Below are 27,842 nucleotides of genomic sequence, written 5' to 3'. Positions count from 1 at the left end.
CTGTGCGCCTCCTGTGTATTTTCCTGGCTTTTTTAAATCAGGTTGAGGTCACTTCCTGTGCGCCTCCTGTGTATTTTCCTGCCTTTTTCCATCAGGTTTGAGGTCACTTCCGGTGCGCCTCCTGTGTATTTTCCTGCCTTTTTCCATCAGGTTGAGGTCACTTCCTGTGCGCCTCCTGTGTATTTTCCTGCCTTTTTCCATCAGGTTGAGGTCACTTCCTGTGCGCCTCCTGTGTATTTTCCTGCCTTTTTCCATCAGGTTGAGGTCACTTCCTGTGCGCCTCCTGTGTATTTTCCTGCCTTTTTCCATCAGGTTGAGGTCACTTCCTGTGCGCCTCCTGTGTATTTTCCTGCCTTTTGACAGACATCGGTGCGCGTTCCTGCACAGATCTATACAAATCGCCTCCCAAAAGTAGTACAGTACTTTGCGGCGCCGCACTGATTCGGACAGTGCCATTGCCGGCAATAGCCACCGATTTGGCATGCAATTTGACATGTCTAATGGTACCAATGTGAACCTAGGCCTAATGTTTGAAAGATTATTGGGTTTACATCTACTTTAAAGTGAAGAGTAAGTAACACAGCTGCAGTGGTTGATTGATTTCACTTGTTACCCAGGATTTCCCTTTAAATAAATAATTTTTTTCTGCATGTTTGCCGGGAGCTCAGCCTCACAGCCTGGAGAGACGACCTTCAACACAACTGGATTGAGAGTAATCTTGTTTCCTGTGTATAGGCTCCGCGGTCTGTATGCAGATTGCTTTTATATAACGGCGTCCAATTCACTTTGTCTGCAATCTGCGTCTGACTGAACGAAGTCTCATCTGAAGTGTAATGTACAGTATATATATATATATATTGTGGAGGCTGGAAGAGATGGAACAGAAGGGATTTCTGTACAGCAATAGTCCTAATCCCTGATTACACATATAGACGGCGTGTGCTGTCCTTAAAGGGATTGTACACTAGAAATGGATTAACTGTCAGTCACTGTATCGGTTTGGGTAAATTTTAAGGAAAACTTCCTTTTTTTCCTGTAGCTTTATAGAGACACTGTCACCTTGTCCCATTGTAAAGGACCCCCCACCCCAAACCCCCAATAAAATTAAAAAATAACAAAACAGTAAAGTTAGCCCAATTTTTATTGTATAATGTGAAAGATGATGTTACGCCGAGTAAATAGATACCTAACATGTCACGCTTTAAAATTCCACACACTCATGGAATGGCGCCAAACTTCAGTACTTAAAAATCTCCATAGGTGACGCTTTAATTTTTTTTTACAGGTTACTATTTTCTAAGAAACAGAGGAGGTCTAGAGGTCTAGAATTGTTGCGCACGCTCTAACGCACGCGGCGATACCTCACATGTGTGGTTTGAACATATGTTGGCGGGACTTACATGCGTGTTCGCTTCTAAGCACGAGACAGGGACAGGGGTGTTTCAAAAAAAGAAAACAATTTTTTTACTTAATTTTATTCATTTTTACACTTTAAAAAATAAAAATAAAAATGTAATCACTTTTATTCCTATTACAAGGAATGTAAGCATCCCTTGTAATAGCAATATATTGTGACAGGTCCTCTTTATGGAGAGATGCGGGGTCAATAAGACCCCACATCTCTCCTCCGGGCTGGAAAGCATGAGATCGTGAAAAAAAATTCACCAATCTCATGCTGACAGCCAAGATGGTGGCTCTGTTTAATTCCGGGAACCCCGGGCGTTACGTCATAACGTCGCCTCCCACGGTCATAGAGATGACTGGTGACCATATGGTCACCGGCAATCTCTATCGTCGTGAGCCGGACGATTCTTTCCCTGGGCCCCCGATGGCTCAGGAGAGCCCAGAGAGGTACCGGATTGCGGCGGGAGGGGGACGTCACCCCTCCCGCTGCCTATATGAATGATCAAGCGGCGGGACTGCCGATATCATCGTTTTTATCAAGCACAGAATCGCCGGTTGCAAAGAATATCTAAATGATGCCTGTAGCTGCACCCATCATTCAGATATCCCTACACAAAGTAAATGACGTCATTTTACGGTGTGCGGTATTGAAGTAGGGTAACCACGTGTCCCGGATTGCCCGGGACAGTCCTGCATGTTGCAGGTCTGTCCCGGGCACCTTCATTCCAGGACAATACAATGTCCCGGAATGAAACTGACACAGTCACCCCCCCAGACCAAGCTGATGCCCCCAAAAAAGGCCGCCACATCACCTCTTTACTCACTGACAGTACTTGTCCTGGCCGGGAATGCCTGGAGGAGCACAATCCCCGCCCCCTGCTTGTGATTGGAGAAATCATAAATCCCACCTCTCGTGTCCAATCACTGTGCTGTGAATCGATTTTTGGGAAGGAGGGGTGTCCCTGAATGGTAGTTTAAAAATGTGGTCACCCTATATTGAAGTGTTAAAGGAAGTGGTGATGTCACTCCTCAGTCATGTGACCAGGGGTGGCCCAACCATTAAGGGCGCACGAGAGCTCCCCCCTATCTATCTCAGCCTTCCTTATTCATGTGCTGAGCGCTGCGCAAACTGTTGGCGCTATATAAATCCCGTATAATAATAATAATGTGTCCCCGCCCCTTCAGGATGCTGGCTGGTGGTGAATGCGGTGGTCTACCTATGATGATACACAGACCGGCGCATCTACTGCCTGCCGGGGTATTTTTATAGACAGTTGCCACAAGCCGGGTAAAATCTTGTAGCGGGCTGCACGTGGCCCATGGGCCGTGGTTTGGAGACCCCCTGCTGTAAAACATGAAGAAGCCTATAGGGCCCCTTTAAGCAGTTTTCAGGGAATCAGCCCTAATAATTGTCACGCTCGAGTAGTTCTTTAGTAGAGCATCGTTATAATTGCGTCTATTATGTGCCTGTCGCTGAGCGTTCGTACGACGCCACCGGTGAGAAATCTCTCATCGCAGCCAAGGGAAGAAGTCTTTGTGATGGAAAGTGTGATGATGAATTGAATCTAATGAAAGGGACAATTATGTAATAGCTCATAGATTCCATGGAAGGTGACACGGACCGTGTACGTTATGATACTCATTTATAGAGCGCTCGCAGGTCTACAGAGAGTCCTTACAGTCTCATGTCCCTGTCGCTGTCAAATACACAAGCTAAAGCACCGTGTACCATAAGCAATTGCTTTTTTTTTTCTTTCTTTTTTTTTATAAAATATTTGCTCTCTTATAAATTTGTCATCCTTTGTTGCCAGTGCTGCTGATCTCCGGCAGCCCCTTTGCAGTCACTTCCAGTCTATAAGCATTTTACTGATGGCTGTATGGCATTTCTTTGGGTAGTTTTCCTGATAGTGACAACAGTGGACCATCCCTATGTAATGCTTGTTGAAAGGGCTGAGAGCGTTGTCACCACATAACAGGAAGTAGTTAATAAAAGCTACAGGTTACAAAAGGTTAACAATACTTTTAACCCTTTCGCTGACACCGATCTGTGCTCCATTAGCAGGGGGGGGGGGGTTCAGGGACCCCTGATGTCTTGGTAAAGAGAACCAGTCAAAACAATGGGCTAGATTCAGCTAGGGGGACGTACAATTGTGCGGGCGTAGCGTATGTTATTTACGCTACGCCGCCGCAACTTACAGGGGCAAGTGCAGTATTCACAAAGCACTTTCTCCATAAGTTGCGGCGGCGTAGCGTAAATGGGGCCGGCGTAAGCGCGCCTAATTCAAATGAGTATGAGGGGGGCGTGTTTTATGTAAATGGATGGTGACCCAACGTGATTGACGTTTTTCCCGAACGGCGCATGCGCCGTCCGTGGAATTTCCCATTGTGCATTGCTCCAAAGTACGCCGCAAGGACGTCATTGGTTTTGACGTGAACGTAAATTACGTCCAGCCCTATTCGCAAACGACGTAAAAAAGAAAAAATTTGACGCGATAACGACGTCTATACTTAACATTGCGTACGCCTCATAATAGCAGGAGCAACCTTACGCCGAAAAAGCCTAACGTAAACGACGTAAAAAAATAGCGCCGGGCGTACGTAAATTTGTGAATCGGCGTATCTAGGTAATTTGCATATTCTACGCCGAAAACGACGGAAGCACCACCTAGCGGCCAGCGTAAATATGCACCCTAAGATACGACGGTGTTAGAGACTTACGCCAGTCGGATCTTAGGCTAATGTCGGCGTATCTTGCTTTCTGAATACAGAAAGAAGATACGCCGGCACAGCTTTGAATTTACGCGGCGTATCAATAGATACGCCGGCGTAATTCAATGCTGAATCTAGCCCAATGTTTGGTTCCCCTATGTAATATGAATAACGTTTGCACACAAATGTAGTATAGTGTATCCGAGTCACGGCACCATATATGTTGTGATATATAGGGAGGGAATGATAAATATTATAAAACTATCCTCCACAGCAACAAGTTCAATGGTTCTTTTCCACAGGGATGCATTTATTAGATTCTATATTCCATAACAGTCCACAACGTACCTGCAACAGATGACAATTTTTTTTTTTTTAATAACAACTATGTCATACTTACCTCCACTGTGCAGCTAATTTTGCACAGAGTAGCCCAAACGCTGTTTTCTGGGGTCCCTCTGCGCCTCTCTCAGCTCCTCCCCACTTCAGATAAGCCCCTATGGGAAGTGCTCTCCAAAGCAGGGGTTACCTTGCAGGCGCGCTCCCGAGTCTTGCATTCGGTGTCCATAGCCGCCGAGTACAGGACTTGGCCCCGCCCCCGGCGCTGCTAGCAATCTATCCAATGAAGAGCCGAATACCCCTGGCAAAGATCCAGCACGTTCTCGACGTGGGACTTTCCAGGGCTCAGGTAAGTAAAACGGGGGGCTGGGGGGGGGGGGCGGTAACTTTCAGATGTTTTTTCACCTTAATGCATAGGATGCATTAAAGGGGTTGTAAAGGTACAATTTTTTTTCCTAAATAGCTTCCTTTCCCTTAGTGTATTCCTCCTTCACTTACCTCATCCTTCCATTTTGCTTTTAAATGTCCTTATTTCTTCTGAGAAATCCTCACTTCCTGTTCTTCTGTCCATAACTCCACACAGTAATGCGAGGCTTTCTCCCTGGTGTGGAGTGTTGTGGGGGATGGGATATCACGGGTTCAGGCTGGTGGTGGGGGTGTAATGGTGTGGGGGATGGGGTATCACAGGTTCAGGCTGGTGGTGGGGGTGTAATGGTGTGGGGGATGGGGTATCACAGGTTCAGGCTGGTGGTGGGGGTGTAATGGTGTGGGGGATGGGGTATCACAGGTTCAGGCTGGTGGTGGGGGTGTAATGGTGTGGGGGATGGGGTATCAGGGGTTCAGGCTGGTGGTGGGGGTGTAATGGTGTGGGGGATGGGATATCACGGGTTCAGGCTGGTGGTGGGGGTGTAATGGTGTGGGGGATGGGGTATCACAGGTTCAGGCTGGTGGTGGGGGTGTAATGGTGTGGGGGATGGGGTATCACAGGTTCAGGCTGGTGGTGGGGGTGTAATGGTGTGGGGGATGGGGTATCACAGGTTCAGGCTGGTGGTGGGGGTGTAATGGTGTGGGGGATGGGGTATCAGGGGTTCAGGCTGGTGGTGGGGGTGTAATGGTGTGGGGAATGGGGTATCACGGGTTCAGGCTGGTGGTGGGGGTGTAATGGTGTGGGGGATGGGGTATCACGGATTCAGGCTGGTGGTGGGGGTGTAATGGTGTGGGGGATGGGGTATCACGGGTTCAGACTGGTGGTGGGGGTGTAATGGTGTGGGGTATCACGGGTTCAGGCTGGTGGTGGGGGTGTAATGGTGTGGGAGATGGGGTATCACTGGTTCAGGTTGGTGGTGGGGGTGTAATGGTTTGAGGGTGATAATGGTCGCCAGCCCCCCCCCTCACTTATTATCCTCGCGTCAGGAGAGGAGAGGTTACACTTGTTTTTTCTTCGTCAACACCCCCCCCCCCCCGGTTCTCTGCTCCAGGGGGGGCCCTGCCTAAATCTGTGTAAGGGGCCCCAAAATTTGTGATGGCTGCCCTGCCGGTGAGTGTATATAACTTCTTTTTTTTTTTTTATATAAATCACTTGTAAATAGAAACGGTCTAAAAAAAAAAAACACAAATCTGCAAAACAAAAACGTCAGGAAAAGGGTGTTAGTGTCCCTTTAAGACACGAATGGGGTTCTAATGTCGGAGAGCTTGGAGCGCGCCTGCTGTCATGAGCGATTAGGACAAGTTATTAAATCATTTGTAATAATAAAAGCCAATAGGTTCGCCCTCCCCCCTTTCAGTTTATAACACGGAGGATAAAAAATACAAGCAATAAAGAACATTGTATAATCTGTTTTCCAGCCTTCATCTTAAGAAAGATTAAGTTTCTTCATTACATCATACGGTGCGATACGATCACCATCCTCCCGCTTGATTTGTGCTTTTTGCTGTGTAAAGTAAATTTATTCCATATTGACTTTTTAGGAGCTTAAAAAATGATTCAATCACAGGTTTGGAGCCGGTCCTCTATATTTTAAATAAGGAAATATAGCTTGGTTCGGTTTGGTTTAATATCCGCGGCGCGCAGTCCACTGAATTGTGAAATGTATTCTCTACTGTCGGAGGCTTTGCGCCTTTGCTGAGGGATGGGGAACCGTGGCTTGGAAAAACAGAGGGCCAAAGTGCTGCAAACTTAACAAGTCGAGGGGCCCCCAGTAGATATTAAAAACTGTTCCAAAGTGTTCATTAATTGTATTACCTTTAGGCAGAGCTTTTTTTCTCAGAAAATAGGTGCAGGAACTCAACCACGACCCCATTTAGATTTAAAAAAACAGACTTCTGTGTTTTCAAGTGATTGTGGTGAGTGGGCACCAAACGGTCTGAGCCAGAGGTGGTGGAACTGAGTTCCCCCAAGTTCCCCCTGAAAAAAAGCCCTGCCTTTAAAGGCAGGGCTGGTGCAAGGATTTTGTCTAAAGTGCTTCCAACCCATCCATCCAGCACTCCCTCCCCACACCATCCTCCCGCCACACCTACCAGTGTGACAGGACTGGGGTATCTGGGCAGTGTGAAAGGAAGGGGGCAGTGGGACAATAGAGGGCAGTGTGACAGGAGGGGGACGGTGGGACAAGAGGGAGGTAGTGGGACATGAGGGGGCAGTGGCACAGGAGGGGGTAGTGGCACAGGAAAGGGCAGTGGGGAAAAAGGAGGGCAGTGTGACAGGAGGGGGCAGCTGGACAGGAGGGGGACAGTGTGACAGGAGGGGGACAGTGTGACAGGAGGGGGCAGCGGGACATGAGAGGGGCAGTGTCACAGAAGGGAGGCAGCGGGATTTTTTTTGCAGCGCCCCCCGACTGATGTGCACTCTAGGCTGGCGTCTACCTTGCCTATAGGTAGTGCTGGCCCTGCTTTTAGGTCATTTGGACCCCCCAGAAGCCTGGCCAGAAAACTCCCCAGTAAGCAACCACCACATCCTAACTTGGATTGCTAGGATTGGAAAACCATTGGACAATCACTCCCAGCATTACAGGAGCAAAAACCAACGGTTTAAAGTCCTAGCAACAAGGCAGGTTGTGGTGGTTGCTAATTGGGAGTTTTTCAGACAGCGTTCCAGGAGAACCCATATCAGCTACAAGTATGACGATAACATTTAGGAACAGTTTACAAAACTGCACAGTTTTTAAAGCGGAGCTCCGGGCTCCTTCAGAAAAAAATGAAAAGTCCGCAGCTACAAATACTGTAGCTGTTGACTTTTAATATTAGGACACTTACCTGTTCATAAATCCAGCAGTGTCTTCACCCGAGCCAATTTTTCAATTGGCTCTTGGGTGTAGGGTTGCCACCTTTTCTTCAAGCCAAACCCGAACACTTTAGCGGCCTGGGACACCTTTGTGGGCCCCAAGGAGAGTAGTAATGCAGTAGTGTGCCACAGCGAACAGTGGGTGTGGCCAAATATATTTTGCTGACATCATCACCCGCCCCCCAGTGATGCCAAACCTGCCCCCAGACGGCTGCCCACAGCTCCCGGATGGCAACAGATTTGTGTGTGACTATGTTGGTTACTTGGGGAGCCACAGCCCAGTCTGAATAATGTATCCGGGTTTCAGTCCGCCTGAAACATGGACACATGATTTAAAACCTGCACTGTCCTACTCGGGTGCTCGGCTAAGGGAAACTGGCATTGAAGCCTTGCAGCTTTGCAGCTGGTTCCCTATTGCGCATGTATGAAGCACGCTGTGCTTTGTGAATGGCCTGGCGGCAGGGGAAGGAGGGGAGCCTCTGGTTGAGTATGCCGCAGCGAGCTCAGCCGGGAGTGGGTACCTGTCAAAAGGTAAGTCATACAGCCCTAGTTTGTACAAGAGATTCCACCATCCACATTCGACCAGGGGCAGTCACCTTTCCTCTCATCAATATTACATTCAATATTACATATTACATTCAAACAATAATACATTCACAGTTATACCATAGGGAAGACAAGGAAATTTCGCCATAGTGTAAAACCTTTTAACTTTATTAAAACCATTAAAGCCTCCTAGGTAATTCACATGTAAAAGAGCTTGGCTTTGCACCAAGGATCACAATCACTTGTTAAACATTAGATGGTTAACTGTTTCATGCAAACAATTGCGAGCAGTCCCTTCTTCCTTTGTACAATGGCGTCACTTTTGAATGTACTGTGTAGGCTGATGTCACTTCCTGCTCCAACCAACGCGTTTCGTCATTCTGATGTTTTTCAAAAGGTGTGACAGGATTGCACCGATTACATCCCAAACTCGATATAGCCCCCTTCCCCACCAGGAAGGCATAGAGCTCTGAGAGCTTAGGGAGAGCCCCGGCCGCTGAGCTCCTCCTTCGCTCCCATTGCTCCCACCTAATTATATTCGGGAAATACTAACCAAACCCCCTCCAATTCTAGAGGGGCCGGCGTTCTCTCCCGAAAAAACTGGCGAGGTTAGAGACTGCAATAAATCTAGGCCAGAAGGCCAGGGACCCGACCCTTCAGCCAGACCCAGTGGTTCTCCATCCTCACCAGGAGTCTTCCTTTTCATCTTCCTTTAAAGGCGGCCTAGTAACGTCCCTCCGTTCGTCGAGCAGTACGGTTTCAGTCCGCCCTGATACTAACCGTCCAAGTTGCCATTACGCCAAGAGGTCTTGATCACTAGACTAATGAGACACCAAAGCTAATGGATGGAGGCAAAGGAGGATCAAACATGGATGAAATGCAGGCAACCAACAACCTCCTTTATCGAATGATGATATCATTGATGGTTAGGAGGTTGGCAGGTTTGAAGGTAATGGTGTACAATGAAAATCTGTGGCTTTGTGGAACTAAAAGGCAGGTTTCATTCACCCACCGGCTTGTATACATTTTTTGATCAATTTTGTAAGCATTTTGCCAAGGCACCCTTGGAGAAACCTCAAGGAACTCCATGGTGCCCGGGAACCCTGGTTGAAAAAGGCTGATCTAGCATTCAGGAACCAAGGTACAGCAAAACATTTGTAGGATTAGCTCAGAAACATGGTTTTAGTGGATTGAATGTATAAGTAGACACAACTAATGGTTCCCAGATTTGAATGGAAAGCTGAGGTTGAGAAGGAGCATAGGCACATTTCATGGAGTATGGCGCTTACATAGTGAACATGGTAGAATAATTTCTACTCTATTACCCTTTAGAGGAAATCATAAAGCCCTTATATGTGTCCCCAGGTTCTGACCAGTCTTGGTCTGTAAGTTGGAGTAGTGGGGTATACCAGTTAGTTTGGGCCTATAGTTATCTAATTGTAGAGTTGGTACTGAAGGTTAAATAATAAGTGGTAGAGGTATCTGGTATCTGGTCATCTCTGGAGTTATACCCCGTACACACGATCGGATTTTCCCTCGGAAAAACCTTGGATGTTTTTTCCAACGGAATTCCGCTCAAGCTTGGCTTGCATACACATGGTCACACAAAAGTTCTCTGAACTTTCAACCATCAAGAACGCGGTGACGTACAACACTACGACAAGCAAATTCCGACAGTAAAAGTCAAATGGAGCCTACACACGGTCAGGATTTCTGTTCAAAAGCTCACATCGGACTTTTACTTTCGGAAAATCCGAAATCCGATTGGAAAGTTTTTTCTACATATTTGTGATATATTATTTTCAGTTTTGTGATCCTTGAATTATTTCTTGATGTTTGTTGGTTATTCGATTTAATCTTTCCAACCGTATTTGATGCTTGAGGATGTTTACTGCATGAGGTACACAAACAGCGCCATTGATGGATTCCCGCAACCGGACTGTAAGCCATAACCCACGGCTATATTTATTGATTGATATCTACAAGTTATTGTTACGACAATTACTGCTGACTTTACTGAGACAAGTCATTATCAACCATTGACATATAAGTCCAGTACGTCCATCTGTTATGGGAAAGGATTAATATGTTCAAGTTAAGCACTTAAGTCATTTTCTGCTGGAGATGCCATGGAGAATTGAGATTAATTTTAAAAATAACCTTTTTATCTTTAACAATATCTCTCTGCTAGCTTGCTGTCTCATGCGGTTTAAAAGGGAAACTCAACTTTGGTCAAAGGTTAAATAAAAAAAAAACAGGTCAGGTTTGTATTTTGCACAGATTTTAGCAACTTCATTGCAGATTATTACCATTTTCTGCCTCGTAGATACTGAGATAAGCTCTTGCAATGGCTTCCTAAAAACTGAAGGCAGTGGGAGGGGCTTCCTGCTTTACCCACATAAACAGTCTTGTAAAAACTCCAGTTAAAGCAATAATCCAACCACATAATTACGGAGTTGGATTTCTGGAGGTGTGTGTTGAAAGTACAGTACCCAACTGGGAGGAGGCTAGGGTTGCCACCTGTTCCGGGCAGGCCCGTTGCGACAAGGCAAGCAAAGCAAGCAAGTGCTTGGGGCCCCGAGCTGGCTTCCTATAAATGCTGTAGCCACCTGAGCGCTCTGTAGAGAGCCTCAGGCGGCTGCAACACTGCTGCCTCTCTCGTCACCTCTTCCCCTTCCCTGTAGAGTGCCCAAGCTCCTCTTCCTTCCTCCTGTCAGTCCGGGCGAGTACCGCACGGTACAGGAGATTCCGTTTCCTGTTCCCGGCCGGACTGACAGGAAGTGCACACTGAGTGCTCGCGTCACTTCCTTTCAGTCCGGCCGGGAACAGGAAACTGAATCTCCTGCCAAGTGGTACGGTAGGGAGGGGGGGGTGAGTAAAAAGAACATGGGGCCCCCATGTCGGGGGGCTCCATTTTGCTTGGGGCCCCCAAATTCCTTCAAACAGTCCTGGTTCCGGGATCCACCTGGACTGTCCGAGTTTTGAAACACGTGTCCGAGTTTCAGGTGGACAGAAGCCCAGACACATTACCAAATCGGGCTGTGGCTTCCCAAGTAAGCAAGATAGTCACACACAAATCTGTTGCCGTCTGGGCATGTTCGGCATCACTGGGGGTGGGAGGGCAGGGCGATGATGTCAGCAAGAGCAATTTGGCCACACCCACTGTTTGCTGCGGCACGCTATGCTCATTGCATTACTACTCTCCTTGGGGCACCCAAAGGTGTCCCAGGCCACTAAAGTGTTTGAGTTTGGCTTGAAGAAAAGGTGGCAAACCTCAAGGAGGCGCATTTTGAATTTTTTGCCTGTTAGAAAATTGTAGTAGATAGAACAGAGAGGTTATTTATAGTACCACTGAATCAGAAAATGATTTCTGTTACAATTATATCAAAATCCTCTTTATTCTGTATTATTTTTTACAGTTTTCCTCACACTGTTATGACCCATAGACAAGAAAAGTCCAATGTGAGCTTTTGGTCAGAAATTCCGACAGTGTGTAGGCTCCATCGGACTTCTCCTGTCGGAATTTCTGCCAACAAAAATTTGAGAGCTGGTTCTCAAATTTTCCGACGGGAAAAATTCTGATGGGAAATTAAATTGTCTGTAGCAAATTCCGAGGCATGCTCGGAAACAATTCGACGCATGCTCGGACGCATTGAACTTCATTTTCTCGGCTCGTCGTAGTGTTGTACGTCACTGCGTTCTTGACGGTCGAAAGTTCAGAGAACTTTTGTGTGGCCGTGTGTATGCAAGCCAAGCTCGAGTGGAATTCCCTTGGAAAAACCATCCAAGGTTTTTCCGATGGAAAATCCGATCGTGTGTATGCGGCATTACACTGCAGTAATGTGTGGTAGAACTTAGGCCCAACACACCTCCAGTGCCCAATGCATCGTGGCAAACCACAGCACACGATAAGTCACTGCCATGCATTGTGGTGCGCTGCTTCAGAAAAGAATGGTGCATACCCAATTTTTTGCCCGTTCTGGTGAGGGAAGGAGGTTCTCACCCAAGATTTGATGGTACGTGTAAAGCCTAGTACACACGGGCATCGGCCAGTTTCTATTGAACATTCGTCAATGTGTGTACGGCAACCACTCCGACAGAAGCTCACGACCAAAAAAGGTCTGTCGAACCGACTCTCGATCAGCCAATGGCTGAGAGCGCTGACCAGAGTGTTCTGGCAGGGGGATTGTTAGTACAGCGGCTCTTACCGGAGCTATAAGCTCAACCCGCTGGGTTGAAAGAAAAAAAACTAGTGGTGTGTAAGAGGCTTAATGTGTATTATGTTCTGCTTTTTACTACCGATCTTTGTTTCTTATCTCTGCCAGAGACTGGATCATGAAAGCCACAATGAAGATATTTGCCAGCACACCTCAGATCTTCAAGTTCATGCCTGAGGAAGGGGTACTTTGTGACTCCGAAACATTGCACTTTGTTTGTGATGTGATCATACTTCAAAAATAAACCATTTGGACTCAACTTGAAGATCCATGGTGTGCTGGCAAATATCTTCATTGGCACTTTAAAGGGTAAGTTCACGAAAAATGAAAATGGTGGTCTAACTCCAATTATCCTGGCTGTCCCTCTTAACCCCATTGATGCACCATGCTGCCAGTGTAGTGGTCCATACACCGTGATGCACGGTCCCCGGATGGGCATTTATCATAATGCTTGCAATGACAAGCACTCATTGCTCAGCTCAGCCCAGCCACATGACCACTCTGACACGTGAGAAGTGCTTCTTATTTCCGGGGCACAGTACCAGAAGAGGAACCCTCAGATGTGCTTCTCATCGGTCAGCATGGTCACGTGGCTGCGCTGATCACTGAGTGCATGTCATTGCAAGTATTATGAAAAATGCCCACTTCGGGGCGGCGTATCGTATCATTGTGTAGGGCAGGGGTTCTCAACCTTATCAGTCAAGGCACCCTTTACAATTATGGACAGTCTAGAGGCACCCTTCAAAAATGATGTACAGTCTAGAGCAGTGTTTCTCAACTCCAGTCCTCGAGGCGCCCCAACAGGTCATGTTTTCAGGATTTTCCTCAGATGAAATGGCTGTGGTAATTACCAAGGCAGTGAAACTGATCAAATCACCTGTGCAAAATAATGGAAAGCCTGAAAACATGACCTGTTGGGGCGCCTTGAGGACTGGAGTTGAGAAACACTGGTCTAGAGGCACACTCCAAAATTATGGAAAGTCTTGAGGCACCCTCTAAAATTATAGACAGTCTTGAAGCACCCTCCAAAATTATGGACAGTATTGAAGTACCCACCAAAATTATGGACAGTCTAGAGGCACCCTGCAAAATTATGGACAATACTGAGGTACCCACCAAAATTATGGACAGTATAGATGCACCCTCCAAAATTATGGGCAATCTCAAGGCACCCCCCAAAACTATGTACAGTCTTGAGGCACACTCCAAAATTATGGACAGTCTGGAGGCACCCTCCAAAATTATGGACAGTCTGGAGGCACCCTCCAAAATTATGGACAGTCTGGAGGCACCCTCCAAAATTTTGGACTGTCTAGAGCAGGGCTCAAAATTTCAAGTCCTGAGCTACTAGCCAGGCCTCAAGAGTTACTCGCCACCAGTTGCCCCACCTAATTCATACACTGCCCTGCGCCTAATTGCACCCGTAAACACGCCCCTCATAGATTATCTCATGGAATGACAATGTTTTATGCAGAATCAAGTTACAAAATTAAATATTACCAACAACAACTTTAACAAAATGGGACAGGGCACTGGGGGCAGACCAGAGGGACAGGGCACTGGGGGCAGACCAGAGGGACAGGGCACTGGGGGCAGACCAGAGGGACAGGGCACTGGGGGCAGACCAGAGGGACAGGGCACTAGAACTGGGTCTCTTCCCCATTCTCTTGCTGTCTCCTCTGCAACTCCCATCCATCCTCTCTCTCTCTCATTCATCTCATCATCAGAGCCTCTGTGTGCGGCTCCACGCTTGCATGTCCCCACTTCCCCCTTTTATTCAGGCTGGCAGAGAGAAGAGGAGCTGCAGCACAGCGGGAGGGAGTACAATCCAGCGCTGAGATCCACACAACTGCACAGCCATTGACACCATAGCACAGCGCACACTGACAGCGCACAGCACACATTGAGACCAGTCTGTTCACAGTGCTCAGGCTAAACTTACATAGAGCACAAGGAGAAGAAAACTACACAAACTAGAAGGCTGCCACCTTTCCTCTTCGGCCGCCAATCTCATCGGGACTCTAAGTGTAGGCACAGATTGGAGGGAGATTGGTCATGCAGCCCTGTCATCACTCGCCCCCAGCTTAAATCCACTCGCCAAATGCTAGTAGGCGAGTGGAAATTTTGAGGGCTGGTCTAGAGGCACCCTCCAAAATTATGGAAAGTATTGAGGCAACCTCCAAAATGATGGGCAGTCTTGAGGCACCCTCCAAATTATGGGCAATCTCGAGGCACCCTACAAAATTGGTCGTTTGGAGGTCGGCAGCTTGAAGGTCGCAATGGTGGAAATTGAAAATCCGTGGTTTTGTGTACCTGAAAGGCAGGCTTCACCCATCTGCCAGCTTGTATACAATTTTTAGGCAATTTTTTGGCATTTTGCCAAGGCACCCCTGAAGAGACCTCAAGGCACCACATGATGCATGGGCACCCTGGTTTAAAAAGGCTGGTGTAGGGCTGGTGTAGAGTTAGATCACCTTTTCATTTTTCACTAAATGGTGAACTTGCCCTTTAAAGTGGTCACGTGGCTGTGGTGATCAATGAGAACTTGCCATTTAGAGCATTACGTCCCGGTCTGTGTATTGTGGTGTATGTACCACTACACCGGCAGCACGGGGCATCATGACCGCTATGTGCCGAGGGGTTCAGAGCGGTGACCTTGATATTTACAGCTAGTTCACCTTTTTAATTTTTCCTGAGAAGGTGAACTTACCCTTTAACTTGCTCAGTCTTACAAAACAAGGATTGTCCGACATCTGAAGTTAACCTAGAACGCCAGTGACCTAACCCCCCGGACTGGTCAGTGACAATACAGGTGGGCTCACCGGTCACCACTGAAGGATCCTGCTGAGGTTCCGAGGCGACAGGTGACGATAAAGGGACAGGCACATTGTAATTGGCTGACTGATCTACTGCCGAAAGTCCACACACCAATCCGGCAAGTACCCTGCATACTTCTTGCCCAGCAACTCCATCCGGCAAATTCCTCTTCACCCCAGCAACAAGCCCCGTGTAGCGAATCCCTGTAAAACAAAGGAGGAGACCCAGCAAAAATCCCACTGCAAAACACACATTGCTATTACTTAACCATTTAATATCAAAGCATGCTAGATCATCAACTTAAAAAGTAAAAAAAAAAGGGGGGGGGCATGGGGCCAATGGATTATTCACCACGACCTTTTTTAAAAAAATGTGCTCTATTTTATATAAAAAAAACATTAATAGAGAATCGATGAGCACCTTTCGGCAAGGATATCACCATATTTTGGTGAATGCCGGCAAGTTTAATAAGTCGTGATGAAAGATGAGCTGAACTTGATTTTGTAGGGGAATTATTGATGATTTATTTGTTTTATAAAATCATTTATAAATATAGGGGCAGATTCAGGTAGGGAGCGCGTAACTCTGTGCGGGCGTAGCGTATCCTCAACTTTGACAGGCAAGTGCATTATTCACAAAGCACTTGCTCCGTAAGTTGCGGCGGCGTAGCGTAAATTGGCCGGCGTAAGCCCGCCTAATTCAACTGTGGAAGATGTGGGCGTGTTTTATGTAAAATCATCGTGACCCCACGTAAATGCCGCTTTGTACGAACGGAGCATGCGCCGTCCGTGAAAGTATCCCAGTGCGCATGCTCCAAATTAACCCGCAAAAAGCCAATGCTTTCGACGTGAACGTAAATTACGTCCAGCCCTATTCACGAACGACTTACGCAAACAACGTAATCAACGGAAAATTCGACGCTGGCCAGACGTTCATACTTAACATTGGCTGCGCCTCATATAGCAGTGGTAACTTTACGCCGGAAAAAGCCTTAAGTAAACAGCGTATCTGTACTGCGACGGCCGGGCGTACGTTCGTGAATAGGCGTATCTAGCTGATTTACATATTCTAGGCGTAAATCAGCGTACACGCCCCTAGCAGCCAGCGTAAATATGCAGTTAAGATACGATGGCGTAGGAGACTTATGCCGGTCGTATCTTAGCAATATTTAAGCTTGAGAGCTTAAGCTTGAGAATACGCCTAAATATACGACGGCGGGGATTCGGACTTACGACGGCGTATCTACTGATACGCCCGTCGTAAGTCTACCTGAATCTGCCCCATAGTATATAATGATTTATAAAATAAATTCTAAAAATTATTCCGCAAAAAGGTTATCAATATAGCCCTGAATTTTGTCGCGCGGCGCGGCGAGTCACATTAGCTTGTAGGAAGTTAGTTTCCCTTTGAAGCTGGGGGTGCGCATTGCTCCCAGCTGTCACACCCCCTGTGTTTGTTCAAATCTCATTTATTTTGTAGAGGGGCGTTTTTTTATAAAAGGCACAAGTCTCCCCTTGCTGCAGCAGGAAGAATGAGACTCCTAGGCCGAAAGAGAAAAGCTGCGACCTATTAAAATCTGAAACACTGGGGAAAATGCACGTCTTTCCACGACTTCCTGCGACCTCGGTAAAAATGCCTGAGGCGCCGCTCAAAGCTAAAGAGGAACCTCTTCCCTAGATCCGTAAGGAGCGCGGGAGGGGGGGGGGGTTCAGCGTGTTCATATACTAATCCAGAAAGTGACCGACACATAAATGAAAGAACCGTCGCTCTCCCGTGCTGCTTGGAAGTAAGGATCGGCCTCACCCTACATGTTTCTGCCGAACCACGACGCTTACGCGTTTCGTCACGGCCTCACCCTACATGTCTCTGCCAAAGCACAACACTTACGCGTTTCGTCACGGCCACCGAGGCATAGTCATAGGGTCCATGAATTTCTGTTGGGTGAAAGCGTTGTCAGCAGGACACAAAATGAGAGTAACCGCTTGACCACCAGAAGATGTACCCCTCTTCATGACCTGGCCATTTTTTGGCGATACGGCACTGCGTTATTTAACCACTTAAGGACCGGAAGGATTTGTCCCCTTAAAGGGGTTGTAAACCTTCATGTTTTTTCACCTTAATGCATCGTATGCATTAGGGTGAAAAAACACCTTGCAGTGTCCAGCCCCCCAATTTTACTTACCTGAGCCCCGAATATCCGTGGGCATGATCCAGCGTTGCTCTCTCCACGGCTTCTCGGTTCTTCATTGGATAGATTGATAGCAGCGCAGCCAATGGCTCGCACTGCTGTCAATCAAATCCAATGACGAGGGCACCGGGGGGCGGGGCCGAGTCATACACTCGGCGGCTATGGACGCCGAGTGTATGACACAGGAGCGTGCCCGCAAGGTAACCCTCTCGGGAGAGAGCTTCCCAGAGGGGGTTAACTATTGCGGGGAGGAGCTGCGAGAGCTGTCGTGGGACCCCAGAACAGGAGGATCGGGGCCACTCTGTGCAAAACGAACTGCACAGTGGAGGTAAGTATGACGTGTTTGTTATTTAAAAAACTGAACCCTTAGGCCCCGTACACACGACCGAACATGTCTGCTGAAACTGGTCCACGGACCAGTTTCAGCAGACATGTTCGGTCGTGTGTAGGCCCGAGTGGACAGGATTCCAGCATACATTTGCCCGCCTGGCCTTTTTCCAGCGGGAAAATGTTTCTAAACCTGTTTTAAAACATGCCCGCTGGAATCCTGTCCGTCGGACATGTTTGGTCGTCTGTACAGACCTACCGTACATGTCCGAGCGGCCGCCATCCCTCGCATGCGTCGAATGACTTTGACGCATGCGTGGAAGCATTGAACTGGCAGGGCCGCGCACGTCGCCGCGTCATCATCTCGGCGACGGCGCGGGCTCGTCACAACGTATCGAGTACGTGCGGATTTCTGTATGATGGTGTGTACAGCCATCATACAGAAATCCCCGGGCAGACATGTACGCTGAAAACGGTCCGGCGGACCGTTTTCATCGTACATGTTTGCCCGTGTGTACAAGGCCTTAGTGTCACTTTAATGACCAGGACAATTTTTGCGATACGGTACTGCATGCCTGTAACTGACAATTGCGCGGTCGTGCAACATTGTACCCAAACAAAATCGACGTCCTTTTTTTCCCACAAATAGAGATTTCTTTTGGTGGTATTTGATCACCTCTGCGGTTTTTATTTGTTGTGCTATAAACAAAGAGCGACAATTTTGAAAAAAATGTTTTTTTTTTACTTTTTGTTATAATACATATCCAAAAAAAAAAAAAAAAACACATTCATTCATCAGTTTAGGCTAATTGTAAGGTGGGCTACCTGAAACATGATAGAGATCACTGTCCCCGATCGCTGGAATTTTTGAAGCTCTAATCACGTGCTTGGAAAATGCACCGATTACTGTGAAAATTACACGGGCAGCGAAGGGGTTAACCACTAGGTGGCGCTGTAGGGGTTAAGTGTGCCCTAGGGAGTGCTTCCAACTGTAGGGGGGATGGGCTGTGTGTGACAGGACAGTGATCACCGCTTCCGGTTACAGGGAGCTGTGATCACTGTCCTGTCACTAGGAAGACTGGGGAAATGCTTATTTACGTAAGCATTTCCCCCTTCTTCCTCACCGTGACACGATAGCGGGTATGCCCGCGTACATCGAGTCCGCGGAACCCACAGTCAGAGTCATGGAGCCTGCGGCGGGCGTGCGCGGTGCACAATGCCAGCTTCTAAAAGGGGACATATATATATACGTCCTTTTGCCTGCCATGCCATGTGGCAGACACATATCTGTGTGCGGTTAAAAGCGGTTAAAACACTGCCAAGAACTGCTCAGGCTGTGCACGAGAGCAGTGGCTCTCTCCGCTCTCTCCCTCCTCATAGGTTCAGAGGCAGCGGCAGGAGCCATTGGCTCCCACTGCTATCAATTTACAGCCAGTGGGAATGGCGTGGGGGCAGGGCCGAGCTGCTCTCTTTTTGTATCTATGGACACACAGAGCTGGTTTTGGAGCGAGCTAGCATGAGTGCCCCCAAAATCAAGTGGCTTGCTATGGTGGGCACTCGGCGAGGGAGAGGAGCCAGGAACGCCGGCGGGGGAGCCGAGAAAAGGAGAATCAGGGCTGCTCTGTGAAAAACCATTACACACAGCAGGTAAGACTGACACTCGTCAACTAATACTACCGGCTGCCCTGTCCTCGTTGCCAGGTGGCTGGGATCCGGGGTTCTCAATTTTTTCTAAACCTTCCATGTCCTTGTTCAAGCAGCACGCTGGAGATGCAGACCTCTGCTCTCTTACACGGAGCACCGTGGGTTTGACTCTACAGCGGTCCGACACGCCCCCTGCACTCAACAACACTTCCTCAGGGAGCAGCATTTTTATAAGAAGCAATTGTATCCTACCAAATTGCTTCCAGTTCAAGTTTCCCTCCAAGTTAAAGCAGAACGTGTATGCACTTTAAAAGAGAGATAGGAGGGCGGGAGGGGGGATGGGGTTTGTTGGATATTTTTAGCCTTTGTTATTAATCTTTTTTTGGTATAAACATAAAATGCACTGAGTGTAAAATATGGATTTATATTTCCTGTTTTGTATTTGTATGGAAACAATAAAAAAAAGCATTGAATTTAAAAAAAAAGTTAAAGCAGAACGTAACTCATTTCAGTAACCTTTTCCCTTTTTGTTCCTTCTCTCTCCCTCTTACAAAAATGGGGAAAACAATTATTGTATCTTATTGTGCTGCCAGGCAGAACTTCCTGCTTTCCAGACTGGTCTTGTCTCCTCCCCCTCTTTTAGTCTTTTGTAGTGGGTGGGGCCTGCTGGGTCCCTCCCACAGCTCTGTTCTCTCTCCTTGTGCAGGGAGGCTGGTCCTGTCTCCGCCCCTCCTTTAGTCTTCTGTAGTGGGTGCGGCCTGCTGGGTCCTGCCCACAGCTCTGCTTTCTCTCTCCTTGTGCAGGATGACTGGTCTTGTCTCCACCCCCTCCTCTAGTCTTCTGTAGTGGGTGCGGCCTGCTGGGTCTCTCCCACAGCTCTGCTTTCTCTCCTTGTGCAGGGAGACTGGTCTTGTCTCTGCTCCCTCTCCTTTAGTCTTCTGTACTGGGTGGGACCTGCTGGGTCCCTCCCACGGCTCTGCTCTCTCTCATTGTGCAGGATGACTGGTCTTGTCTCCACCCCCTCCTCTAGTCTTCTGTAGTGTGTGCGGCCTGCTTGGTCCCTCCCACAGCTCTGCTCTCTCTCCTTGTGCAGGATGACTGGTCTTGTCTCCACCCCCTCCTCTAGTCTTCTGCAGTGGGTGCGGCCTGCTGGGTCCCTCCCACAGCTCTGCTTTCTCTCCTTGGGCAGGGAGACCGGTCTTGTCTCTGCCCCCTCCTTAAGTCTTCTGTACTGGGTAGGGCCTGCTGGGTCCCTCCCACAGCTCTGCTCTCTCTCCTTGTGCGGGGAGACTGGTCTTGTCTCCGCCCCTTCCTTTAGTCTTCTGTAGTGGGTGGGACCTGCTGGGTCCCTCCCACAGCTCTGCTCTCTCTCCTTGTGCAGGATGACTGGTCATGTCTCCTCCCCCTCTTTTAGTCTTTTGTAGTGGGTGGGGCCTGCTGGGTCCCTCCCACAGCTCTGCTCTCTCTCCTTGGGCAGGGAGACTGGTCTTGTCTCCGCCCCTTCCTTTAGTCTTCTGTAGTGGGTAGGACCTGCTGGGCCCCTCCCCCAACTCTGCTCTCTCTCCTTGTGCAGGGAGACTGGTCTTGTCTCCGCCCCCTCCTTTAGTCTTCTGTAGTGGGTGGGGCCTGCTGGTTCCCTCCCACAGCTCTGCTCTCTGCACAGGCTATATACAGCACAGTGATGATCACAGTCACAGCTACTTTCACAGGGTACTATCTGGGTTTGCAAAAGTCATTTGATACACACAAAGTGGATTTATATCCTTTGCAGTTTTTGAGAAATATATTAAAATGAAAGTTTTTTTTTTTTTTGCCCGGAGTTTAGCTTTCAGTAAAGTGAAGAGATATAAGAAGGTGCAGCACCATGAAAGTGTTTCATTTACCAACTACAGTAGACAAGTCTGCCTGGCCTGACACTGACGCCTGTCGTACTATTATCAGTCCAGGGCGTTCTAAATATATTACAGCTGCAACATTCCCATCAGCTCCTCCTGTCTCTATCTCTTACATAGTTTCCACAATTCATGTTGTCTGTTACTTCTCAGCCGCCGCTGTGTCACGTCATGGCGGGATCAGAGTCGGAAAAATAACTGGTCCACTAATACTACGGGCTGAGCTGTGCTCGCTGCCTATGCACTATATCAGGTATACAGGATGGCTGAGATGATCAGGGGCTCTCATTTCTTCCAAAACCTTTCATGTCCCAACGGAAAAGAATAAAGTTCATACTCGCACAATGGAAGTATGGAAATTCAAAGCATGTATTAAAATGATAGGAGGCTCTGGATGGGGCTAGGTGTCATTGTTAGGAGGTTTGTGGAGTGGGATTGGGGATTCTATTGGCCTGGAAGGGAAGTAGGTGGCTGGGGGGCACTGTTAGAAACTGTTAGAGGTACGGGGGCACCATGGAGGGCTTGAAGCTCTGCAGCAAGCTGGGGAGGCACCGAAGGAGATTAAGGGGCTTGGGGGCACCGTGGTTCACTATGGGAAGTTGGGGGGCACTATGGAAGCTGGGAGGCACTGTGGGAGGTTGAGAGAAAGTCAAAGTTTGGGGGGACTATAGAGGACTGGGGGCTCAGCAGCAGGTTGGGGGGGCACTGAGGGATTCTGAGATTGAAGCACTGTGGAAGGTTAAGAGATCTGCATATGGGTGTCACTGTGGGTAAGGGGACTCTGCAGCAGACTTGGTGGCACCATAGGGGGATGAGGTTTCTGTAGGGGGCACTTACGGAGGTTTGTGAGACACTGTCGGATGTTGGGGGCACTATAGAGGGCTGGAGGCTCTGCAGCAGGCTGGGGGTACTGAATGAGCCTGGGCAGCACTGTGGGAGGTTGGGTGTGGGCCTGGGGGCACTACGGGAATTTGGGGGGCACTATGGAAGCTGGGCGGCACTTTGGGAGACTAAGAGATCTGCAGCTGGGTGTCACTGTGGGGCAAGTAGGGTTGTGGAGTGGGTTAGGGGATTCTGCAGCAGACTTGGTGGCACCTTAGAGGATGAGGTTTCTGGAGGGGGCACTGATGGAGGTTTGGGCGTACTGTGGGACCCTGTTGGAGGTTGTGAGCACTAAAGAGGGCTCTGCAGCAGGCTGGGAGGCACTGTGGGACACTGTTGGATGTAGGTGGGCACTATGGAGGGCTTGAGCCTCTGCAGCAGGCTTGGAGGCACTGTGGGACACTGTTGGAGGTAGGGGGGCACTATGAAGGGCTGGAGGCTCTGCAGCAGGCTAGGGGCACTAAGGGAACCTGGGCAGCACTGTGGGAGGTTGGGGGCACTGCGGAAGCTTAGGGGGCCCGGGGGCACCATGGGTCACTATGGGAAGTTGGGTGGCACTATGGAAGCCGGGAGGCACTGTGGAAGGTTAAGAGATCTGCAAAAGGCTGTCACTGTGGGGAAAGTGAGGTTGTTAAGTGGGTTAGGGGACTCTGCAGCTGACTCGGTGGCACTGTAGGAGATGAGGTTTCTAGAGGGGGCACTGATAGAGGTTCAGGGGCACTGTGGGGCCCTGTTGAATGTTGGGGGCACTATTGAGGGCTGGAGGCTCTGCAGCAGGCTGGGGTACTATGGGGGGCTGGGCGGCACTGTGGGAGGTTGGGGGGTACTGCGGGAGCTTAGGGGACCTGGGGGCACTATGGGAAGTTGGGGGGCACTATGAAAGTTGAGAAGCACTGTTGGAGGTTAAGAGATCTGCAGCTGGGTGTCACTGTGGGGAAAGGGGTGTTGAGGAGTGGGTTAGGGGACACTGCAGCAGACTTGATGGCACCGTAGAGGATGAGGTTTCTGGAGGCGGGGGGGGGGGGGGGCACCGATGGAGGTTCAAAGCACTTTGAAGCAACTGTTGGAGGTTGGGGGGCACTATAGAGGGCTGGAGGCTCAGCAGTAGGCTGGGGCACTGTGTGGGGCAGGGTTGGAAATCCCTCTAAAGTGAGGGAATCCCCGGTTGTCACCAGAACTAGTGTCCCCATTGGAAGATTTCCCCTGTGTTCCTGTTCTGGTGACAACCCAAAATTTTGTATTTTCTTTCACTTTCACTTTCGGCGATAACTGTAAACATGACAAACATAGAGAGTAAATCTCTCTAACGAAAGCACAGATGGCAATAAAAACCTGGCAGGGGTTCTAATCCCTCGAGACTCTGTCCAAAACTAAAGAAAAATGTTTTACATTTAGTTCACTTTAAACTGATTAGAAGTTCTGTTAAACAGTCCAGTAGAGCAGCACATCTCTAAAATGTTAAAATCGGGTTTATTTTGCTGGCTAACAGGACTGAGGGCTGGAGAACGGTTTCACATTGAACCTTTTTAGCCAATTTCCTGCCATTGGAACTGTAAAGCTTCATAGCAACTAGTGCTGGATAAGGCACACAGTCTGCATGGAGTTTGTATGTTCTCCCTACCCTAGCTTAGGCTTCTGAGTGTTCCCAGAAACATAGTGGTAAGGTACCTGAGTTTGGCTCTGTATGTGACAGCAGTGGGGAGCATTAGACTGCAAGCTTCTCTGGGACAACGATTGCTGTTAAGAGGTCAGAGTTCTGGTTAAGGGGCTGAGGAAATGGTGATTACTGGTGGAAACGTGATACAGGGGGGGGGGGGGGGGGGGGGGGGTTGGGACAAAAGGAAAGAGAGAAGAAAAGAAAGAAAAGAGAAAAGAAGGGAGGGGAAGAAAGAAAATAACAGGAAAGTAGGAAGAAGGGCGGAAGAAGAAAAAAAAATATTATTAATATGAAGAAAGAAAGAAGAAAAGGAAACTGGAATGAAAGGAAAGAGAAAATAAATAAGGAAGGACAGGAAGGTAGAAAATTGGGATGAAAGGAATGAGAAAAGAAAGAAAAAAAATGAAGGAAGAAATTGGGGCAAAAGGATAAAGGGAAGAAAAAAAGAGAGAGAGGGAGAAGTGGGGAAAAAAAGGAAATAAAGAGGAAAGCAGTAAATAAGGGGGAAGAAGAAAATTAAAGAAATATTGGGATGAAAGGAAAGAGGGAAGAAAGGAAGGAAGAAAAGAAAGAGAGAACAGAAATCGGGATGAAAGGGAAGTGGGAGGGATAAAAAGAGAGAAAAGTTAGAAAAGAAAGAAAATAAAGAGGAAAGTAGTAAATAAGGTGAAGAAGAAGAAAAGGAAAGAAAGAAAAATTGGGATAAAAGAAAACAGAGAAGAAAGAAGAAAAAAAGAAAAGAAAGGAAAGAAAAATAGAACATAAATTGGGATAAGAGTGAAGAAAGAAAGAAAATTTAGAAGAAAGGGAAGAGGGAAGAAAGAAATAAAGAAAAGAGAGAACGAAGGAAAGAGTAAGTAAAGAGGAAAGAAAGAGAACAGAAATTGGGATGAAAGGAAAGGGGGGAAGAAAGAAAGATAATTGAGAAAAAAGGGAAGAGGAAAGAAAGAAAGATAATTTAGAAGAAAGGGAAGAGGAAAGAAAGAAAGATAATTGAGAGGAAAGGGAAGAGGGAAGAAAAAGATAATTGAGAAGAAAGAGAAGAAAAAAAAAAAAGACACGTGAGGGAAGGAAAGAAAGTAAATAAAGAGGAAAGAAAGAAAGAGAACAGAAATTGGGATGAAAGGAAAGAGGGAAGAAAGAAAGATAATTGAGAAGAAAGGGAAGAGGGATAAAGAAACGTGAGAAGGAAGGGAAAAAAGTAAATAAAGAGGAAATAAACAAAGAAAGAAAGAGAACAGAAATTGTGATGAACGGAAAGAGGGAAGAAAGAAAGGAGAGAAGGAGGGAAATAAAGTAAATAGGGAGGAAAGTAGGAATAAAAGAAAGAATGAAAAAAAAAAGTTGTTACAAAAGGAAAGAAAGAAAGATAGAACACAAGAAAGAATGAAGGAAAGGAGAGAAGAGAGGGAGAAATATGGAAAAAATGCAATAATAAATATTGATATTAGTATTATTATTAAGAATAGTATAGTATAGAAAAGAAACGAAAGAAGGTAAGAAAGAAAGAAAATTCTGCCGAAAGGAAAGAAAGAAGAAAGAACGAATAGAGAAAAGGAGGGAAAGAAAGTAAATAAAGAGGAAAGTAGGAAGAAAAGAAACAAAGAAAGTAAGAAAGAAATGAATAAAGGGAAAGTAAGGAAGAGAAAGATGGAAGAAATAGAATGAATAATATTAATATTAGTATTATACATATAGAAAGAAAGTAACAAAGGAAGGTAGGAAAGTGTGAATAAAGGAAAGAGAAAAGGAGGGAAAGAAACAAAACAAAGAGAAAAGTAAGAGATAAGGAAGAGAGTGAGGAAGAGGACAGAGAAGGAAAGATTTGCTATCATTATTATTAGTATTATGACTCTTGTGTTGAGTGTTGAGCCCGTCTCTCCATCACAGAGCAGTAGAGGAGAAGAAGTGAGTGGATCTGCACTCCTTTGTGTTCAGTTCAGCACAGATGGGGAGGGGTAATTTTCACCCCTGCAGTGTGTGGGAGGTCTGAATAACACTGCAGATCAACAACTGCTCGCTGGTAGCAAAGTGTATCAGCCGCAGGCCCCTCCAGCCACACCACCGGCCAGCATGCTGCACCCCACATCTGCTGCGCACAACACACAAACAAATATTAGTGAACAGGGGTTAAAGGTGACCGAGGAAATCTCTGCTGGCTTCCCGCAGTTGACGCCCCCCTAGACCCCCCTCCCCCCCATTTTGTCTTTTAAATTGAGATGTAGCAATGCATCATTTCCCTCAAACACTATTCCGCCTTTCCCAAGTTCCCAAGCATGAGTACTTTCCTTCCAAAGATTCCTAATACATAAAATAAAAATAAAAATAAAAACAAAAGGGGGTAATCGGACAAAGATGTGATGCAGCAGCAGCTCCTCTGTTCCTGGGTGACCTCAGGCTGATGGAAGGGGTTGTGTTGTCTCTGTAATCAAAGCTTCTTTAATATTTAATGAGATCTCATTAGTCCAAATGCTGCAGGTTCTGGGGCTGTCCGGCACTCACAGCTAAAAGTAGGATAGAAAAAAAAAAATAATAATAAAAAAAAACGAGTGGGGGAGTTCTGGTGTGACACCCCCCCTTCCCACTGCAGTTGCCTTCAGAGCTCTGAATGCCTATTTTCAGGCTCTCCTTGTTTCTGGTGTGTGCTAGCAGCCCAACTGCCTGTCTTGATTTGTCATAATGCAGAGAAGGAGAGAAAAGAGAAGCCTGCTTTGCAGCATTGCAGGTACGGAGGCACCAAAAGGACAAAAGAACCCTGGCTTCCCAAGCAATCCGGCAGGGAGGGAGGTAGAGAGGGGGGGGGGTTGAGGCAGAGGTAGCCCCTCCCCGAGCGAGGCAGACGGTTGTCATCTGAGGGCAAGCGAGAGAGGTGGAACAAAGCTTTAGGCGTGCTCTGTTTCAGCACTGCTTCATGGACAGCGCCAAACTGCACCTGCATTCTTGGAAAGTCAAGCTTTGGACTTTCTTAGAGGCAGATTAAGGCTTGGACTGAGAGGGGAGGGACGAGGGCTGCAAAAAGGGGGGCGACCCAAAAAAAAAGCAAAAAAAAAAAAAACACTCTCTATCCTGCCTTCTCCTAGAACAACGTCAAGGCAAGGGACAGAGATTAGCGAGCTAGAGAAAACTCCGGATGAACTCTTTAGCCGGGAGCGACACGTGCAGAGGAGCGCCGCCGCTGTGTTTACCTGCAACACGTGTTCTTTGAAAGACTTCTCACCCCACCCAGAGAGGGAGAGACCCGTACCTCTTCTAGTTACAAAACTTTTCTCCTTTGCCCAGTCTTGGAATGTGCGGTCCAAAAGTGGACTTTGTCTAAGCAGGACTGTCCATGGAGGGTAAACTGGAAGGTAGATGATTTTCACTTCTCGGGGGGGGGTTGTTTGATGTGTGTCTTGTGTCCAGGTCCTTTGTGTCATTTGTGTCTTCTTGTGTTATTGCTGTGACTACTTTTTTCTGTATTCTAAAAATTCTGCAGCAGACAAGTTTCTCTGCTTTGACACCAAAATATTTAGAAAGAACTCTTAAATCTTACGGGCTTCTTTCAAAGTGCAGCAACCAATCAGGGCTCTTGTTTTGGGGGTCGGGATGTTCACGTCGCAATGGGCTGCCACGCTATTGTTGCTGTTTGCATTGTCCTATTAGACTCACTAAGTGACTTTGATGCTTAAGATACTGAAAAGTGATGGACTTTTAACTCTTAATTGGAATTGCAGACCTAAAACTGATATATTGGGGTCAGGGGACAGGTTACTAGTGGATTGTCTATTATCAGGGAAGGTAAGAAGCTGTAACCATATTTTAGATACTGAAAAGTGTTAGACGTTATTCTTAATTGGTATTGTAGACCCAACTCGAATATGTTGGGGTCAGGGGGATAGATTGACCAAAGCTTAAATTGTTCTTAATTGGAATTGTAGACCTATAACTGATATATTGGGGT

The 27,842-nt window shown here is 47.4% G+C and overlaps 1 protein-coding gene across 9 annotated transcripts in view; it reads left to right on the top strand.

Moving 5' to 3' along the window:
- CAMTA1 (calmodulin binding transcription activator 1) overlaps positions 1 to 27,842 on the top strand; it is a 1,702,014-nt gene that overhangs the window by 1,543,755 nt on the left and 130,417 nt on the right. The window contains exon 1 of one of the 9 annotated variants that reach the window (XM_040326495.1): positions 26,156 to 27,249. The exons of the other annotated variants lie outside the window; for them this stretch is intronic. Within the exon in view, the coding sequence (XP_040182429.1) occupies positions 27,231 to 27,249 (19 nt within the window). The 5' untranslated portion in view covers positions 26,156 to 27,230. Of the gene's footprint in view, positions 1 to 26,155; positions 27,250 to 27,842 lie in introns of those variants that run through there. 9 annotated transcript variants of the gene reach the window in all.

Source organism: Rana temporaria, chromosome 10 (assembly GCF_905171775.1).
Source record: "Rana temporaria chromosome 10, aRanTem1.1, whole genome shotgun sequence".
Taxonomy (NCBI): domain Eukaryota; kingdom Metazoa; phylum Chordata; class Amphibia; order Anura; family Ranidae; genus Rana; species Rana temporaria.
This window is presented reverse-complemented; position numbering and strand designations above follow the sequence as displayed.